This window comes from Lichenostomus cassidix, chromosome 1Aa (genome assembly GCF_008360975.1).
Source record: "Lichenostomus cassidix isolate B80296 chromosome 1Aa, HeHo_3.0, whole genome shotgun sequence".
NCBI classification, from domain to species: Eukaryota; Metazoa; Chordata; class Aves; order Passeriformes; family Meliphagidae; genus Lichenostomus; species Lichenostomus cassidix.
The window spans coordinates 4,243,088-4,262,470 of record NC_139480.1 but is presented as its reverse complement, the minus strand read 5'-3'; the positions used below and the strand labels follow the sequence as shown (position 1 = coordinate 4,262,470).

At 46.3% G+C, this 19,383-nt stretch overlaps 1 protein-coding gene across 4 annotated transcripts in view; it reads right to left on the bottom strand.

Annotated features, from left to right (window-relative positions):
* Positions 1–2,423: 2,423 nt before the first annotated feature.
* GATA3 (GATA binding protein 3) overlaps positions 2,424–19,383 on the bottom strand; it is a 28,306-nt gene continuing 11,346 nt past the window's right edge. For 3 of the 4 annotated variants that reach the window (XM_085082495.1, XM_085082488.1, XM_085082501.1), the window contains exons 3-6: positions 17,798–18,334; positions 14,714–14,859; positions 9,205–9,330; positions 2,424–3,889 (exon numbers count right to left, since the gene is read on the bottom strand). In XM_085082495.1, the coding sequence (XP_084938621.1) occupies positions 3,605–3,889; positions 9,205–9,330; positions 14,714–14,859; positions 17,798–18,334 (1,094 nt within the window). In that variant the 3' untranslated portion in view covers positions 2,424–3,604. The remainder of the gene's footprint in view (positions 3,890–9,204; positions 9,331–14,713; positions 14,860–17,797; positions 18,335–19,383) is intronic. The other variant, XM_085082509.1, reaches the window with a different exon arrangement.

The window sequence follows — 19,383 nt, the reverse complement described above, 5'->3', positions numbered from 1 at the left end:
ACAGTTCTCAGCCTTTTCTGTAAACCAGATTTTACTCATTAAAGGGAAGGAAAGAAGGAATAAAAGCCCACCCAAGCAAACAAACAAAACAAAGCAAACACAAAACACAAGCACAAACACACACACAAAACTCTTCAAGACACTAAAATTCTGGAATATTTGCTCAAGTAGAACAAAATTTTTAAAAATTAAAATTAATTGAGAAATTGGTAGAACACTAATGTTAATTTGGCATCTATGCAATAGTTGGGGGGATGTGATCTTAGGGATCCTGTTCATCCTCCTCTTGACATTGAAATATAAGATAATTGATGTAAGAAGTCTCGAGACAAAATGTATATATTTCCTAGAGTATATGCAGACAGAGTGTCTCCATTTGTGTCCTTTTCAGGATGCTCATTCTCTGGGCTGGCCCCAACCCTGCTTCATCTCACTCAATGCCCCTAAGACCTGTGAAACAACATCAGAAGGAAACTGCAAGAAGGTGTTTCCACTTTGGGGGAAAAAAAAGTAGGAGAGAGAAACTCAGAAGCCAGTTCCATATAAAGCAAATAGAAAAAAACCACCACCATAGCAGACAACTGCAAAATTCTGCCATGCAAATCCTCCTCTAATTTTTGCCATTGCTGAGGTCCTGGAATCAATATTTTAGTCCAACTGCAATCTGTTAATGAGCAAAAGGAGGGAAAGGTTGTAGCATCACGAATTAAAAAATAATAATCTCTCAAGCTTAATATCAGCAAAGATGATTATTTCCTTTGATTTGTCAGGCTAATTGAAAATAGCTTTATAGTTCGCAGATGATTAATTAGGAGCCAACAAGATCTCCATTTGCATCTCGGTAATTCTTCACTCTGTTTTATTTCGACATTTAGTCTTTATGCTTAAAATATTCACTGAGAAAGCAGAAAGGTGATTAACATAAGATTTGAAATGTGTAGCATTTGTTCTGACTTTTTTTTTTTTACACATTTTTGTCAACAGAGAAGAAAGGAAAGAATATACAACATTACAAAACGATTACTGCCTGTTCCGCTTCCATCTGCCAAATCCTCCTTTATGGTAGACATGGTTTAACTTACTTCATTTTGAAACAGGGGAGAAAGAGCCCAAATAAAGGTCAATCCTCCACCCCTCCTCCCTCGTTCCCAAATCACCGACGGTTTGACCTCTGTACAATCATCCTGAAAGTTTTGAAGTGTTTTTTTCTTCTTACATGAAACACCCTCGCTCTTGTTAACCATCCTGCAGCAGCAAATTAGACCATGCCACTGTTACCCCTCCCTCCAGAGATCACCCAAGAGAAAGTGGGTGCAAACAGATGTGACAGATATGATGATATTTTTCCATCCACCTGGCACTGAAAGGCAGGAGTACACATATTGCTGGGTGAAATATTTCACTCAGCATTAGAAAAAGTAAAAATAATTTGCAGGTCACGTCTGTCGAGGATTTTACATTTGGGGGTTGTATTTTTGTTTGGGATTTTTTAGCATTTTCTCACAGCCTTGGCAACCTCTGTCTTATCACACCATGCTTAAATCTCCAACAAATGTAGTGGTTTGATAAGAAGTTTAACCCTTCGTTTGGAAGGTAAATGTCCAACCCTTATAAAGAAGCTGGATGAGTAAACTCTGAAAACTAAAGGAAGGATGAACTCCTAAGAATTAAAGCAGCAGAAGTCAAATTATAAGAGCTAAACTCTGCTGTTATCAATAGTAATATTAATTAAAAGTGTGCTATTTCAAAGAGAGCTCTTGCAGGACAAGGCTAACGGCCTTTGAATTTTTGTGAATTTTTGTGAATTTTTCTCTCTCATCAAATCCAGCCTTTCCTATGGGATTCTGCCCATTCCTCCAAGCACCAGGACGGATCTTGTCCATCCTGATTACACATCAAGATCTCAACTGTACTTTGTTTGCTCTGTCACTGAGCACCCAGTAAGACAGAGCAGAATGTGCTTTTCCAGCTCCTGTCCAAAACCTTTCCTTTTTTTCAAAAAGCAGCCAGGATCATAAGGACCCTGCTGTACCTTTGCACTTTTTCCAGCCCCATATTGTCCTCAACAGCAGTTTGGCCATGGTTTCCTGAGACCCAAAGGGACCCATCCCACATGGGAACCCAAAATCACGCAGGGGCTGCAACCCGAGGGACAGGGAGCACACACTGGACAGTGGGGTTACACTAACATGCAGTCCATTTATTTTTGAGGGTTTTTTCCTTTGTTCTGGGATTTATCTTTTTTTTTTTTTTTAATCAAGCCACTGCAAACATTGCTTTGGCTTTTAGCATGAGCGCGGAGACACACATTCCCGTACCCGTGGTAACTATGTAATAAATACCATCCAAAAAAATGTGAAGAAAAATTAATAGAGAAAGAAAAATATTCCTTTTCCCACCCCCAAGCACAAAACACTGTTAAGTCAACAGAATTTAATCTAGTTTATTCTCCAAAAAAAAAAAAAAGGAGGAAAAAATATGAAAACAAAACAAAAAAAAAAAGCAGGTCTTATCACTAGCAGTAAATAAATTTGTACAACCATTCAGTCTGTATAATAAGATGAAATAAATCTACATCTTTCTTATTTTGGTGCGTTGAATTATACATACAAACAACAATTACAGGAACTTGTTCACAATGCGTATAGACCTGGAGAATGGCTATCTGAAACCCCCTTGTTGGCAATGTCCGCATGTTAACACTGATTGCCTGACACCATTGGTACTTCCTATGTAAAAGGCCCGTGGCCCAAAATGAATGATCTCCCTACAGGTTTTATTTATTTAGTTATTTAGTTAGTTAGTTAGTTAGTTAATGCATCATCAAAACCGTTCTAGCCAGCCCCCTCCCCCTCCCCGGAAACGAGAAAAAAAGAAATCGAAAATAAACCAACCAAAAAAAAACCAAAATAAAAATAAAATAAAAGGAGAAGACATGACTGGCAGTTGGTCCATTTGTTTGTAAGACCGCGTTTCCTCTTGGTCTGCATTGTTTGTTTTTCTGGTTTTTAAATTGTCCTCCCGTCTTCTTTTTTTTTTCTTTTCCTTTAAAAAAAATTCTCTCGGAGTCCTTCATGCCTCTTTCTTTACAGCTCCTCAGATGCAATAAAGTCTTCCTCAAATGTACAGTATTTCTTACAATATAAGTTATATGCAATGTTCAGCATTTTTTATTTTATTTTATTTTATTTTTTCACAGCACTAGAGATCCTGTCCAATAGGGAATGCAAGTTCTGAATGGCTTATTCACAAATGGTATCCAGATTCAGTGGGTAAGAATACATAGACGCCATAGTGAGTTCCTTTAAAAAGTGGCAAACATCACTTTTTTAAAACATTTTTTTTACTTTTTTCTCTTTTTTTTTCTTTTTTTTTCCTTTTTTGTGCTTTTTGTAGTTTTTTTCTGCATTTTTAATTTTTTTCTCTCTCTTATGCCTTCAAATAACTTTTTTTTTTTTTTAAGTTTTTTTTAATCCTTTTTTATTTTCCCCCTCCCATTTGATTCGGGACGTCAGACCCATAACCACACGCCTGCAAAAATGCAAGTAGTATATAAAGTAAATCTCATTTTGAGACTGTAAGCATTCAGCAGGGGAGTCTCTTGCTAACCCATGGCAGTGACCATACTGGAAGGGTGGTGAGGTCCAAAGGAGAGGCTGGATGGAGGATGCATCGGTGTCGGTGTGGTCAGCATGTGGCTGGAGTGACTGAAAGGTGAAATGTGGCTGATGGAGGACATGTGTCTGGAGAGGGCGGCGGGGTTAAAGGAGCTGCTCTTGGGAAAGTCTTCAAGGTTGTCATGGACCTTTTTGCACTTTTTGGATTTGCTAGACATTTTTCGGTTTCTGGTCTGGATGCCTTCTTTCTTCATAGTCAGGGGTCTGTTAATCTAAACAAAAATCAATTATTTTTTTGTGCTTCCATCCCTTCTCCCCAAATCACTGTGGTATCTGTGTACTCCTTGCCTCAGCCCAGCAGGACCAGCAGGTCACAGCCCTCCCTCCTCCCCTGTACACACTATGTGCCATGACTACCCAGCCTCTCGATTTCCACCCCAAAATTTCAGATCCCTCCAGGAAACCCCAAGTTCGGTTGAAATTTCTGAAGACAAGATGACAGAAAACTGCTGGCAGAGCCACACAGGAGCAAAACATACCCGAATAATTCACAGCAGCTGAAAAATTTCAACTATCTGCACATTAGGTAATTGCACCGTGTTTAGGTATGAAACCAATCATTACCTCCTGGAAATATTCCCCACAGACACTGTCTCACCCTGAGGCTTCCTGTCTGATCTAAAACCATTAGCAGCAAGAACTGCTGGGATTTCAGTGCTACAAGGGATCTCAAACTTTCACAGCTCCATTAGGGAGCTGGGCAACTCTTCACAAAATTGACAGCTCTTTGTCTTATTTTTCGTCTTTCCGAAGATTTTGCTCTGATCATCCTTTTTGCTTTATTTTAGCTGATCTGATTTTATTTCTAAAGCCTTCCAGGGTTTTGGAGGGGAGAAGGAGGTGGGGGCTGAAACATGTATCTGTCCTGCCCAGCAGAGAATTTTCTGCATGCATACAGACATATCTGTAGGAAAACTAAACATTAAATTCTCCTGCTGAAATTAAACAGCAGAAATTATCATCCTTGCATCCATCAGGGTTAGGAAATGGTATCTCTAGGACCTCCTGTTAGAAACCCTTATTACTTGAGGCTGTCCTGTGCAGGGCCAGGAGTTGGACTTTGATGATTCTAGTAGGTTTCTTCCAACTCAGGATATTCCATGGTTTTGTGATTCTAGACTGTATAGAGAGCATCATCACAACATGCACTAGGACAGGTGATATGAAACCCCCACAAACTGCCCTTGGGAAGGGATTTATGCATCCAATGTCCATAAAAACCCCTAAAAATCTGGACTTGAGAATGTACATGGGTCTTGCTCTGACTCCTCTGCAGGATTTCACTTATAGCAGAAGGCAGCAAATCACCCCGAGGTGATTTTTCACCTCAAAATTTCACCAGCAGCTAAAGGTAGAAAGGAAGAATTTGCCCATGAGCAGCCCAACAACAGCCCTGGAGCAGCAAAAAGCACAACTTCAAATGTCATGGGCTCCAAACAAAGCAGAAGCAGTCTCCCTGGCTTTCTGTCCTCACTGAGGGAATGAGGATGCACACACAAGGATGGCCCTTTGCTCCAGATCAGTGACTAGGATGGGAAGGCTTTTCCTGGCCTGTTTTAAGGCAGTCAGCAGGGATGTGTTGCCCAGGTTCAAAGACAGAAAGAAGCCCCAAGTGAGCCCTACCAGGCAGAAGGTCAGAGGAGACAAGGAAATGTCAATCCCTGATGAATCCAGCTCAGATTTGGGGAGACACACACAACCCCAGACTCCTCAACTTCTAATGTGGGTTTGTATCATGACACAAAGGCTCAGGAGCAGCCAAAACCAGTTTCCAGCTGGAGCAGCAAAGGTTCAAGCTCAGGAGCTGGTTGTGGCAAAGCGACATAATCCTGGTGCTGGGACTGGGGCTGTGCTGGCTCCTGACCCTTGCTTGGTGTCATGTCCCACAGGACAGTGACCACTTCCCCAAAGCAACATCTCTCCTGTTTCACTCAATCACTAAGAACAGGTTGGCCCAGGCCATGATTTGATGTGAAACTCAAGGATGGGAACACCAGCTCTGTTCAGGATGGTGACAAACCCATGGCCAGCCCCACAGCTGTGGTCAGAGTTGCCATCCAAGCTGACCACATCAGCCCAATTCACATGGTCTCACACTCCTAGCAGGTAACCAACCCAACTGCCAAACAGATGAGGACTCAGATAAATGTCAGGAACCAGCACAGCCAAAGCAGCAAGCTGGAAAATTTTTCCAGTGACTTCAAAGACCAGTCACAGCAGGGTTAAAGTGGTCCCCAAAACATCAAAGCCAAGGACCCATCTCTGTTTCTGGGGTAGAAAAATTAAAGACCCGGAGGGAAGACCTTCTCCGTGAAAATTCATTCTGATAAAAATGACAAACACATGCTAAATTAAAATTAAACCAGCCCAACGCATGTATATGAAATTCATTAATTTCAGATGGAGCCAATTAATTATGGGCAGGAATTATGCTCTTTGTTTTATCATATGCAAAATACTGACTGCTTCGCTCTCGGGACACATAGCCCTGCTTTAGGGTGTTGTGAAAGAGGCCTTTTCTGATGAATTTTACCAAAAATAATGGCAAATCACTCACTTCTATGAGCACAGACCAGCCTGCTGTGCACCTCCAGCAAGGTACGACCCCCACCCATCCCTGAAGTGTGTGAAGGCTCATCCTGCTTCTAAGGACTAAAATAACAAGGATGAGAACCTCATATTCAACAGATCAAATCCAGGGGATAGTCTTAACCATTATAGGTCTGATCTTGCTCTGACTGAAGACAATGGGATTTTGCCATTGACCTCAATAAGGTCCTGTCACTGAAGCGGATTTATCCTTCAGACATAGTCATTACAATGTTGGGTTAATCTTCCAGGCTGGCTGTATCTTAGAAAGCACTCTGGGATGCCACGGGATGAAAGGCACCGTATCAATGTGAAATATTAGTCATTGTTAATACTGGTGTTAATGGAGCCGGCTCTTGTTGAAGTCAGTGGGAGGAATGCCAACAGCTTCACTAAATGCACCCCAAGACTATTATGATTATTGCTTATATCCTACTGACAAATGGGTTTGCTTAAGCTGTGGGAATCAACAGTAAAACAAACTGATATAGCTCCATGAAAAAATTAACACCACAGAAAAAAAATTAGCCTTTTCACTGCAATCGTTCCTGGTGTGGACATAAAATCTGGGTGAGTTTCAGCTGCAGATCAATCCATTAAAATATCCTAATGATGTTAAGGTCCCAGAAAATTTCATTAAACCCAAAGAAAAGAAAATATGGGGAGGGGGGGTGGATAAAAAAGCAGACAGGAATTTGCTACAGCCTAGCCTGAAACAGGTTAAGTCATCTTCTGAGCATCCAAAGACCTTCCACTGGCACTGGCACAACATCTATGCCGACAGCTGCTTGGGAGGGACATGCTACAATCAGCCTCTCTATTTCTGACCCTTCTCCTGATGGAAATCAGGAGATAATATACACACAGGGAGCATGACCACCCTTCTCACCACTGTCATAACTAAATGCTATAAGAAAATTAAAAAAAAAATCTAACCATTTATATCCAGATTTTAGTATCCTTGCCTGATTATATTGCTTTACATAGGATCTCAGTCCTCTGGGGGTTTCATTTAAGCAGGATCCATTAATGGAGTTGCTCATAAGGCAAGATCCTACTTGACTTTGGTAAGTAGCTGTGCTGAGCTTTTAAGCAGCTGCTGGTGTTTTTAATGAATATCAAAACAGTTCCAATGTGCTCAAGGCCTGCCCCATGTCACAAATTTCACAGCTGGGTCGGAGTTTCCCTAAACAGTGGATCTAGGGGTCAATTCAGGCCAGCTGGGTTTGCAGTGTTAGTGCAGAGAAAGAAAAGGATGTGTTCTTGCAGGCACATTTCTGGAGAACCTCAACCCCCAGCCACCCAATTCTGCACACTTCAGGGGGAGATTCCTCCAGGCAGATGTCTGTAGACAAGTAGACAAATCATAACTCATCATCCTGCCATCTTTTGCAGTCATGGGGAGGAACAGCACTGTCTTCAAGGATACTAATCATCCCATTGAAACACAGACATCCACCAACATCAACTGAGAACAGCCTGTTTTCTTCAAAGGGCTTTGCTGGCTCCAGGAGGAGCTGCTCCCTAGAGGTTTCCCAAACAAGTGATTTAAGTCCTACCACTGGTGGCTACAAGGCCAAAATGGAAACAGAGGACAAGCATGGACACCCCTCTCAGCGAAGCTGGCTGACCTTGATCCCTTCTTGCCAAGGAAATAGTAAACAGAGTATTTTCTTGTGATATTCTGAGAGCTTTCACTCTGGGTCCAACCTGTTTGTTTGCAGTGATCACACTGAGATTTTTATGACAAGCCTTGCCTGCTACATGAGACTCAAAGCGTGCTGAGACACCTGCCCACTAAAGGGTAAACACATTTTCCTTTTTTCCAAGAGAGATGCCTCCCATGAAACAGGTGAAAAATTAGCCTGGTTGTTTGTTGGGGGTTTTTCCTACTTAATCCAAACTTGTTTACTCACCCTAAGAAACCAAAGAGCTTGAAATAACAAATGGAAGGGACTGAGATACCGCAAGGGTTGGATGTCCCATGAAACCCGATAAGTCTTTGATGTGTTTGCATGGGTGGACATAAGGGCAAAACATAGCCCCAGATTTCCAAACCAAACACAAAGCAATCAACCACTAGTGGAAAAAAAAATATATCAAAGCAGAGAAATTGCAAGTCTTTTCCTTCTTCTGACATAATAATTATTCTAATGCCACATGTGGAATGAGAGTAACAGGAGTAGCCTTAAGTCTCCTTTATTAGCAGTATTAGTCAGTAGAAGACTTTTCGGATCCCTTTAGCTCTTTCCCTGGGGCACATATCCCTGGTTCCTGCAAGCTGGCTTTGCATGGAGATATTAGATTAAATCTGCCAGCCATTTCATTCCATTCCTCCTTCCCTTCCATGACAGATTCTTTAAAATTCACATCACAGGTTAAGCAGACTCTGCAACTGGCTAACTAAATCAAGTCCTTTTTTGGTCTTGGGCTCGCTTGCCTCAACCAGGACAAACACAAGGCCTAAATAAATCATCTTTGGGGACGGGACAAAGGCAGCTACAAACCCAGGAATGATCTAAATAGTTTCTGGCACATATTTCTTATTTTCCAGAGTTTGTATTTGCTGGAGGAACCAAGCTACACATAGTAGGGGTATCGGCTTGCAGGACGGTGTGTTTTCCAACAGAGTTTTCCAACACTCTGAGCCCAATCAGCAGCAGATAATGTCTCTCTGTGCTGATCCACCTCTCCTTCCTTGGCTCAGGCACAGAAAAGCTCTAATATTACCCATGGACAGCCTTGTTTGATACCTCCCCAAGCTGGACAGGCTACGTTTGAAAGGTTGACAACTCATCGCTCCAAACCCCAAGGTCCCTAAAGGGATAACAGAAGTCTCAGCACCACCCGAGACTGGAAATCCTCAACTCAAGGAAGAGTTTGGATCATTGAGCACCGAAGCCAAGGCCCCATTATCGAGTATTACAGTCACACTTACATTGTGCAGCTTGTAGTAGAGCCCACAGGCATTGCAGACAGGATCGCCGTTGGCATTTCTCCTCCACAGGGTGGTAGTGGTGGTCTGACAGTTTGCACAGGACGTGCCTGCCCTCCTGGCTGCAGACTGTGGGAAGGAGGGAAAGAAAAGGAGAGGAAGAGAAAAACACCCGTGTTAAAAAAAAAAAAATGCAATCAGCAAAATTTCTGAGAAAGAAAACAACAACCCTGCAAGACTGAAGCACATTAGCAGAGGCCTCCAGAAACTGACTTGTGAGAACAAATAATAATTTTGGAAAAAAAATCCCCAAGGTACTTGAATCCCAAATTATATGTGAACTGAATCAGGTGCCAAAGGGCATCCTAAAAGTGAGTGCTAAACCTCCGATAGAACTCATCAAAATTAGCAGCGCTGGCACAGCCCATTCCAGAGGGGAAAATGTTATTTAAATGCCAACATGTCTTTCCATCTTAATTCTCCCAGACCCCCCAGGGGTCTAATTCTGCAGTCAGGGCCTGAACCAACAATTGCTGGAGTCAAGGGCGTGAGTCACTGGGGCTCTGGTGAGACCCGGGTGGGCAGCTGCTCGCCAGGCTGACCGCAAGCACAGCCTGAAAATTCAGCTCAGCTTCAAAGGAGACAGGCTCCAGATCGGAAATAACACTGCGGCAAAGAGCAAGAATCCCAACTTTTTAATTACACCCTTTTCTCAGCCCAAACCTTCATGTTTATTTAAGGATTGGTAACGAGCCTGAAAGAAGAATTTACCATTTCATAAAGGGGTAGGAACAAGAAAAGAATCTACGTGTCAAAGTGGATACGGATGCTTTTTTTGTTAGCTGTGATAATGACTTAGCAAAGTCAAATTTAGTAAAGTCGCTCTTCTTTCACATGCATAGATTTGTACTCATCATTTAAAAACTGTAACTTTAGCAAACAAATTGTCTTTCTGCCACTGAAGGAGGAACAGGAGTTTGCAGACTGCCGTGTGAGCGCCTATGCGTTTTGCGTGTGTGCAAGTGCCTACAGCTGCTAAAAAAAAAAAAGAGACCTTTAGATCCCCATCCTATCTCTTCTTCATCAATATGACACGGTCCCAGAGTTCTGATTTCATCCCAATGCGTTGCTTTCAATGGGACTGCTCATGTGCTTAAAGTTAAAACATGTGCTTAAGCGATTTGCCAGATCATAGCAATGCTTGGCACCTTGCAGAACTGAGCCTTTAATGCTCTCTTTTGTGCTCTTAGTGTTTCAAATTTACCCCTCACCCCACACAGCCGCACACTGTAGCACATCCAACATTTAAAAACAAAAAAAAAGAAAATACCGCATCTTTGGATACCGTACAACAAACCCAAAATGCAAACATGGACACTGGCACAGCACTAGCGTTAATACCAACTCTTGTTAGGTCATGTTGCAATTTTAATCATAATTGAATGCGGCGTAGGTGGAGAGAGGACGGGTTGGTTTTGCTTTAGATAGAGGAGGATATTTTTTCTTTTAATTAGACAAAAAAGACCGTCTAAAAAATAAATAACACAATGCCCATGATGACTAGGAAGCATCACAGAGTGGCTGATCTGACATCAAGTGGCTCTCCTAGGCTGCCCATAGGGACAATTCCATTTTGCCTGACCATAACCACCATAAACCACCCTGAACCAAGCCAGCCCCAAGGAGGCCTTGAGCTGACTTCTCTGTGCTAATTCCAAGCAGGAGCTGGGGACAGACAGCATGTGGGACTTTGGTTGCAAAAATCCCAGGGCCAGCAGAGAAGATGAACCATCCCACCATGAAGAGCAGAGCCCCGAACTGATGTGCTCACACCTCCTGACCATGCCATCGACATGAATTTGGTTCCCTTCAAAATCACCAGGACAACGAAATAATTAACATGTTCCAAATGGAGCATGGAGACAACAGCTTGCAAAGCTCAGTTCTCGCTAAGAGCTGGAGAAGGGTCTGCAGCTCTCTGCCGCCCAACTCCAACACTCGGCACGTGTGGCTCGGAGGGGCATGAGGCTGGATTGAGGCTCTTGGTGGCAGTTTTGCCCTTATCAGACCCAAAAATCAAGCCTAAGGAAATTTCTAAAAACCAGTGATATTTGACTCAGCCCACACAGGGGAAACATCCCCTTTGAAGATATTTGGGGTTTCTACAGCGCTCACCATAATTTCTCTTGCAGCAAGCGCATTCAAAAGACACCCCTGGTCACCACTCCGCCGCCTTCAAACAAACTCTGACATTAAATAAGCAAATAAATCACAACATCCCCTCTCTTCTCTAAAACCTTTTCCAACTGCTGTGTTTCACATACAAAAACTCAGCATCATTAGCTGAATATTTTAGGCCCTTTCGGTCCCAGGCTGTACCTTTTATGCTGTACCAACTTCTACAGGAGACACCAGCAGCGGGCAGGAAACAATGAATAATAACACTATTGTAAAGCTCCCAGCAATGGCATCCACTGACGCTAATCACCGACTCGGGCCTGGCCATGTCAGTAATGGGATGACTAATTAGCTGCCCCATATCATCTATAGGACCAGAGCCCTGTGGCACAGCTGCCAGGGAGCGAGGGCACAACTTCAGAAGCGCTAGCAGCGATGAGAAGGTGAAATTGAGGAGGTTGGAGGAATCAAGTACTAATAAAGATGCTTAATTAAGGAGTATTTTCAGTGTCTGGATTTACCCACAAATCTCCAAGTATTATTTTCCTAAATGTGCATGGGCCTGCTGAGAAATTGGCTATAATCCTTCCAAAACCAGCTTGGCTTAGCATGGAAACAGAGAGCTCGGCATCTGCATGGGCAGGGAACGGGAGAAAAACTAAAGGAGGGTTTTATCTCAGCAGTGATTGGGCTGCCACTGGAGGTGACAGGGACAGGAACGACCTCCAAGAAGGCTGAAGACTTTTTAGGCAGTGATGGTGTGGTACCACCTGCCTGTTCTTGATCCCCCTGCCAACATCTCCAGGTCTTCCGCCTTCCCCCTCGAAATGAAGCAGAGCCCTCTGAGCCTCCTCGGCCGGCAAGACTCCATCCCTGTCACCTAAAGGACACCCTCACAAAGACACCCATTGCATTTAACAAGGCTTGGGCTGGGTTCTCAGCACCTAAGAATTTCTTTGCCTCCTCTCTCCCACCCATCGAATCCTATCATTAGTTTCAGCGCAGCTGTGATCAGAGCCTATGAAACCAGCCAAGGTCACGCAGGAAACTTGTGGCAGAGGGAAGGAGTTGGATCCCCACCCTGAGCCTCCATCCACAGCCTTGCCCAGCCCGCCTGTCCTCACAGCAGGAGATCCAGCCAAGCCCCAGCCACACGCACGTCCACACAAAATGCAAATGCAGGCCCAGCTTTGGTGCCTTCTGATTGTTGGGGTTTTTTTCAGAGGTTAGCAAGGGAAATAAATATAGGTGCAAACAGCATTAGGGAATGTTTCGCTTTCTTTTTCTTTTTCCCAGGCAGTGCTGGGGAGGGAAAAAAAATAGAAAAATCAAATTTCGCATTTAGCAAGGGCCGCATTTTAAGAAGGGGAACTTTTTGTAACTGTAACTAAAATGCCCAAAGATTGGAGCGATAATGCAAGACAAGGTCTCCCTTTACTTCTTTTCTTTCTTCCTCTTTTTTTCCCCCCAAGAATGACCTTTCACTATGTATTTATTTATATAGTTCATTTTACATGTGCCGGGCTCAGGGTGACTCGGGACATTCTTTCGTGGTTCCATCAGACACTTTTTGAAAGCTCTCCCCCTCTTTCCAGCCGCTTTCCTATTCTGCCTCCCCCTCTGCTTGTTTGGATACGCTCAAGCTCCTGTGTGTTTGGACTGGGGAAACGGAGCTGTTGTTTAGGAGTTATCTCCAGGGCTCAGATATCCGGCAGCTTTTTCCTAGGAAGTTAACTTTACACATAAAGAGAGAACGAGAGGAAAAAAAAAATAAAGAAAACTAGGGTTGTGTGCTTAAGACAGAAGGGCTGGAGGGGAAGAGGAGAAGAGAACAAGAGAGCTGCCCAAAAAAATCAAAATTCCAGCCCGTACTTCCCTCCCTAGAAAGCTTTTCCTTTTTTCTAACAAGGCTATGAAAGATGAGAGAAACAAGTATTTTCCTATACGGGAAAAGCCCATTCAGGAGGGCACGGAAAGGTTTCACACACAGGAAGTTTGGCAGGGTAGAGGAGCAAACCCACATCTTCCCCAAAACTCATACGGCCAGACAGAGCTGTCACTGCTGCCCCTCACAGCACAGCCCTTCCTGGGAATGTACCCTGCAAATGCTTCCCGGAACCAGAGGGAATAAAGCTGATACAATTTTAGGGATATCTCACAGGTGAGGAAGCTGATCTGTACCTAAGAGCTCCCGGACAGAGCTGTGAGCACTTTCATGGGGAACACGAATGAACCAGCCCTGTCCTGCCTGTGGGGACTGGCCATGCCGGGCACAAGCCTCAAGAAACTGGCCAGACCCATCCACCAGCTCGGAAATTCCACAGAGAGGAGAGAGACACTTTTCCTCCACATTTTGAGCAGCCCTCAGGAGGCCTTCCATGTCTTTAATCCTAACAAAACCAAACGTGCCTCAATTCGAAACATTCAATAACTTCCCAAGGAGGGACCATAATTTTTCCCCTGCTTGATATATTTTTTCCCCTTGTGGTCTGTCAGATTATTTGCCGAATACACTTCAACACATTTATTAGCCATGCCCACAGCTTCCAGACCTTTTTGTGGCTTCCAGGGAAATGCACGAACAGATCGCTGGGGATGCTGTAACATATTGCCTGTGCTTAGAACAGTCACCAGTCTTGTAACTATTATTTCAAACATTTACCCACACATTTTGTCTTCCTCCCACTTCTGTAGCCTGGGCACAATTTTGGCTTTGCACACTCACCATCCCTGCCTTGCGTCCCTTTGACACAATTGGAGGGCCAGATGGCAGAGGCACAAATGACCACGCCAGGTACCAGTGGTCACCAGTGGCACCAGGACCTGATGGATCCAGGTCTCTGCAGGACCAAGGTCTGCCTGATGGCCCTGTGACACCTGGGGTCCAGTTTGAGTCCCTTATCCATGACACCAGCAACCAAGGGGGATAGAGACACACTGGAGAAGCAGAGGGCAGCAGTTTGTAGAGTGCAGGAGAAATCCTGTATTCCTGATAATTTCTTTGGTCACTAGGATATTATTATCCTGCCCTTAGGCCCTGGAAAGAGTCACTGTGCTCGGGTCACCACCCAGAAGCACTGTGTGGAGTTGAAAACTCACTTCTGGTTTGCAAAAAGCACTGGATCTCGATTTTTTAAACCTGTTTTGCAGTTTGCAAGAGGACCAGACAACTGAGGCCCACAGCAGCAGGGACCACCTCTCCAAGCATCGCTCCCTCCCAGCCCTCTGACACAGTGGGACCAGTGGGAGCTGGCTGAGGCTCCCTGTCCGTCAGGGATAGGAAGCAAAAGTTTCAGAAGCAGAAAAAGAAAGAATAAAATAGCAGTAGACTCACCAGTCTTCTCTTGGGTTTGATCAGGGGCCGGTTCTGCCCGTTCATTTTGTGATAGAGTCCACAGGCGTTACACAAATAGTGCCCAGTGCCGTCTCTTCTCCACAGAGGGGTTGAGGTAGCCCCACAATTTACACACTCCCTGCCTTCTGGAAACAAGAGAGCATATGGTTCACTTAGGGAAAGCAGAGATAAAAGGGGCTGAGGAACACCCCCCCCCCAAAAAAAAACAAAAACCAAAAAACACAACCTCCCCAGAGACGTAGCCATGCCAGACCCTGCCAGTCCTCCCCAAGCTCAGGATTTCTGAGCAAGAATCCAAAGCCATGACTGAATGATGTCCCTGGCACAGGCTGAGGGAAGTATGGTGGGCTCTGATCCTGCTCCCCTCCCCAGCACCACTCCACAGGCAGCATCAGGCCTGTGTCCCAGCAGCAGGGAAGAGGGATGGGGACAATGACAACCCAAATGCCATGGTGGCTCAAAGGGCTCCCCGGAGAAGCTCTCACTCCTCCCAGAGGTCCCCTCATAGGGGGGTGAGGGGGCTGACAATTTCCCCTCACCTTTGGATCAAGGGCTTCTACAACTCTCCAGACCCCATGTTGCCATAAGTGCCAGAAAAACCTTGGCTGGCTTTGCAAGAAGCCTCCAGCCCTCTACACTCAAAATGATGGATAAAATTTTAAGCCCATGCCCCCCTTTCTGATGTGCATGAGGACCCCATTGTCACTCCTTGAGCACTCTTCCAGCTCCCAGGGGTGTTCATAAGCCTGGAGAGCTCTTCTTCTGGCCTCAGGTCAAACCACATCAAGGACCCCCAAAATAATCACAGATAACCACCAAAACATCTCCCCAGCTCCAGCCAACACAGAACAACTTTTGCAATATCTGCTATTGATTAACTTGAAATTAAGCTTCCACCACCCAAAACTTTCAGAAAGCCCTCTGGTTTCCCCACCATATCTGCAGCCTGATGGTCCATCCTGGCTATCTGGGATAGCAAACAGCCTCAAGCCTGCCTGAGCCCTCAAAAGTTCTTTCCCTCCTCCTTCTCCTTCTTTTGGGCACCTCTTTATCCTCTCCCTGGCTATTGCAGGGGGAGATGTCCCCCAGCCCACCAGTTCCCAGCTTGGAGGAGGGAGCTGGGAGGCTGCAGTTCTGCATCTCAGCGGGTTGAGGGTTTTAATGCTGCGTCTTTGGTTTACTGGGGGATGTTTTCTCGTACCTAACGTCAGTCGTGGCCCACCTGAGAGCAGTGGCAGACCTCAGGCAGGCAGAGCAGAGCCAGCTCAGCACAGAGCCTGCTCCCCGCTGCCCCAGCCCGTGCTGCCTTCGAGCAAGAGGCATCCGTGCCCTAACCACAAACGGCAACCGTTTTTCCAGAGCCTTCGCACTTAGCCCCTCTTCTCTCACACCCCCCCAAAAACAACAACAACAAAAAAATACATTTGCAGCCTTTTCTCCCTCTTTTATCCTGCAAAAATACCCCCTCCCTCCTTTTTCTCCGGCTCTAAACCTCTTTGTCTGAGAGCTCCCAGCTCGCTAAGATCAACTTTTAAAGGGGGAAAAAAAAAAGAGAGAGAGAAAGAAAAAAAAAAATAGGTGTTGCTGCTGGGGTTGGTTTATCAAGAACCGCAGATGTCTTTTCTAGAAGGTAAAGTAACAGAAAGTGGCAAAAGGAAAACAAGAGGGGAGGGCGGAGGGGGTTCGGGACGGTTTGAAAATACCGCGCAGCCGGTGGGTGCCCCGGCGGGAGCTGCGGCTCGGCGGGCGCCGGGGGATGCTCAGCACCGCCCGGGGCGACAATAAACCGGTCCCTACCCCGGACATAGCACCCGGTCCGCACTGGGGCCAGGCCGGGAGCTGCTCCCGTTAATACCCGGCTCGTTTTGTTCCCCTCTGGTTAAACGGGGCAGCCGCTCCCGGGCTGTTTGAGTCTCTGTCCCTCTCTTTTGTTTCACTCCATCTCTCTCTCTCTCCTGCTTTCATGTACAAAACATACAGGTCTGGGTTTTTTTGTCACTCTAACCGCATCCGGACTCTATTAAAGTTCCTGGCGCTGGATAAACAATGCAACTGTCGCGTGCAGCAGTCTGAAAATAATTGGATTAGCTCAAACATATCAGCTAAATAGAGACAGTCCCTGCTCAGACAGACAGAGTAAATGTCACCCTGGAAAAACCCTGAAAACTGATCTCATTCATGCCAGGCAACCCTGCAGCAGCCTCCTCGGAAAAAAAATAGACAGAAAAAAAAGAAAAATAAAAGGGGGAAAAGGAGTTTTGACTAATCGCCCTTTCCTCTGCACACGCACACACTCCCCTCGGCTCACTCCCATCCCTCCGTGCACACAAACGTGCAAATCCGGAGTTCTCAGCCGTCGGGAGCTGGAGCCGAGCAGCCCTCGCACCCAACTCCGCGGGGTGCGCACGGAGCTGGGACCCTGCAGCTCCCCCCGAGAAAAGCGGTCAGGGGGACACTTTCGGGACCTTTCTATGTGGGTGATGCAAAGCCCCTGGCACGGAGCTGGCTGGGGCTGGGGGCTGCGTGGGCGAACTCTCCTCACCGCCCCGGGGAAAACCCTCCCCGCATCCCCGGGCGCCGCATGGGAAGAGGCCCTGGGAAGAGCGAGGCGGAGGGCGGGCGGGGGAAGTTGGCCGGGATTTAGCACCATTATTAAAATACAGAGAGATCACTAATGCCGCGGTTCCCTCGGTTTCGCTTCCTCCCCGGGCGCCGCAGCTGAGAGCACCGTGGGCGCTGGAGGGGCCGGGTCGCCCCCGGGACAGGAGCCCCGCGGCACCGGGTGGGTGGTTTGAGTTCCTGGGCCTGCTTCTATCTCCAGCCCGGCTTGGACAAGGGGGAATTTGGTTACAAACCTACTAGAGCAACCTGAGGGGAAGGCAAAAGTGTCGTGTGTGTCCCCCACGAGGGCTTCGGCCCCTGCTGCTCATCACACGGATGATTGTGCACATCTCTCTGCGTGCGCAGAGGAGCGAGGGGCGCAGCCACATCCCTTTGCCCCCCGCTTTTCCCCCCGCAGCTTCCTCTCCCTACCAACGGGGATGAAGAAGCCAAAAGCCCTACCTGTGCTTGACCGTGCTTTTGGTCGCGATTTACACCCAAACCCGGTTGGCGATCCTCCTAAGAGGCTACTGGGGGGAAAAAGTCCAGAGCCATATTCTGGGACATACGGTGGGTAGGTAGTGATGGGGTGATGAGCGGAGGAGGTGGCTCCTCCTAAAGAGGCCATGCTGCTCCGAGAGTGAGAGGACTCCAGCTTCATGGTATCGGCCAGGGACACCTGGTATTTGATGCATTCCTTCTCGTCCTGCCGGGTGGAGCCGGTGGAGCCGGGGGTGGAGATGGACGGATCCGGGGACACATCTTTAGGAGGGGTCGGCGGGAAGGTGAAAAGGTGCGGGCTGGAGTGGCCGGCGGATAAAGTGGAAGAGGAGGCGGGTGGGTAGACGGAGAGGGGTCCCGGTGAGCTGTGATGGATGGAGGTCTTGGAGAAGGGGCTGAGGTTCCAGGGGGAAGCGCTGTGATGACTGCTCAGCGCCTTGCTCCCGTCCAGCCAGGGCAGCGAGCCGTGCAGCAGCGGGGGGCGACACACCTGGCTCCCTGCTCGGAAAAAAGACGGAGACACGTCGGTCACATCCCTCTGCCACCCTGGCAAAGCCCCCCGTGGGGGTCCCGGGACGTGTTTCGCCCGCCACCACCCCTTCTCCTTCCCAAAGAGCTCAGCATGCGGGGGGAGCTAGCAAAATCACATCTGATGCGAACCCCCGCTCCTCTTTAGAAATTAAAATTTAAAAACTACAAGAGCACGAGGTGGCAGCTCCGGTCCTGTTCAGGAGCGAGTTTTGGGATCGGGACCCTCCAAGCAGGGTGCCAGCCCTGTGACACAGGATTTGGCGAGCTCTGCTTCACTCTCTCCCTTTTCCAGGCAATCCCACGAAGACTTTGAAGCAAAGATCCTGCGTGAAATTGCCAAGTCCCCACTGTAGAAATAATTTTTTTCTTCGCTGGAAAATTATTTGCCGAACACAGCCGTGGGCTATAAACCCTGGGAATTCTCTGGTCAAACGAAGAAGACCAGAAAATGCCCACAGACATGATAATAACCTCTGCAACAGGGCTGATAAACTTTGCAAACCACTCAGTTTGTCTTTTCTTCTTCCATGAGGCTGCACAGAAATGTTGGAAGGGTTTTTCGCAGTGATATGGCACACGCAGAGGGTACCAACTGACTCAAAAAAACCACTCCATACCCTTTTTGTGGCAAGAGACACTTCACTTTGCCTTTTAAAACTCAGACCTGGATTTTGTGGGGAAAAAAATCCACTAGATTTCCACAGTCAAATCTTTTTCCCTTTGGTTATAAATGTTCTTAAGAGCTTGTACCTAATATTTTAAATTAATCTCGGCCCTTGCAAAACAAACAGAAAAAATATATCCAAATAATCAAATCTAGCCAAATCCACAGCAACTCGAGCAAATGGCTCTAAGATGGAAAACACAGTTAATTCAGCTGGAAGGGAGCAAGTTTGTGCCTGCTAATAAAGCCCTGGAAAGTCACTGACATCTAGAGATTCTTAACCTCTGTAGGCATCGTGATATGTGTATAGAGATTGTTAAACATACAGACGGAGAGATGCAAACACAGATGT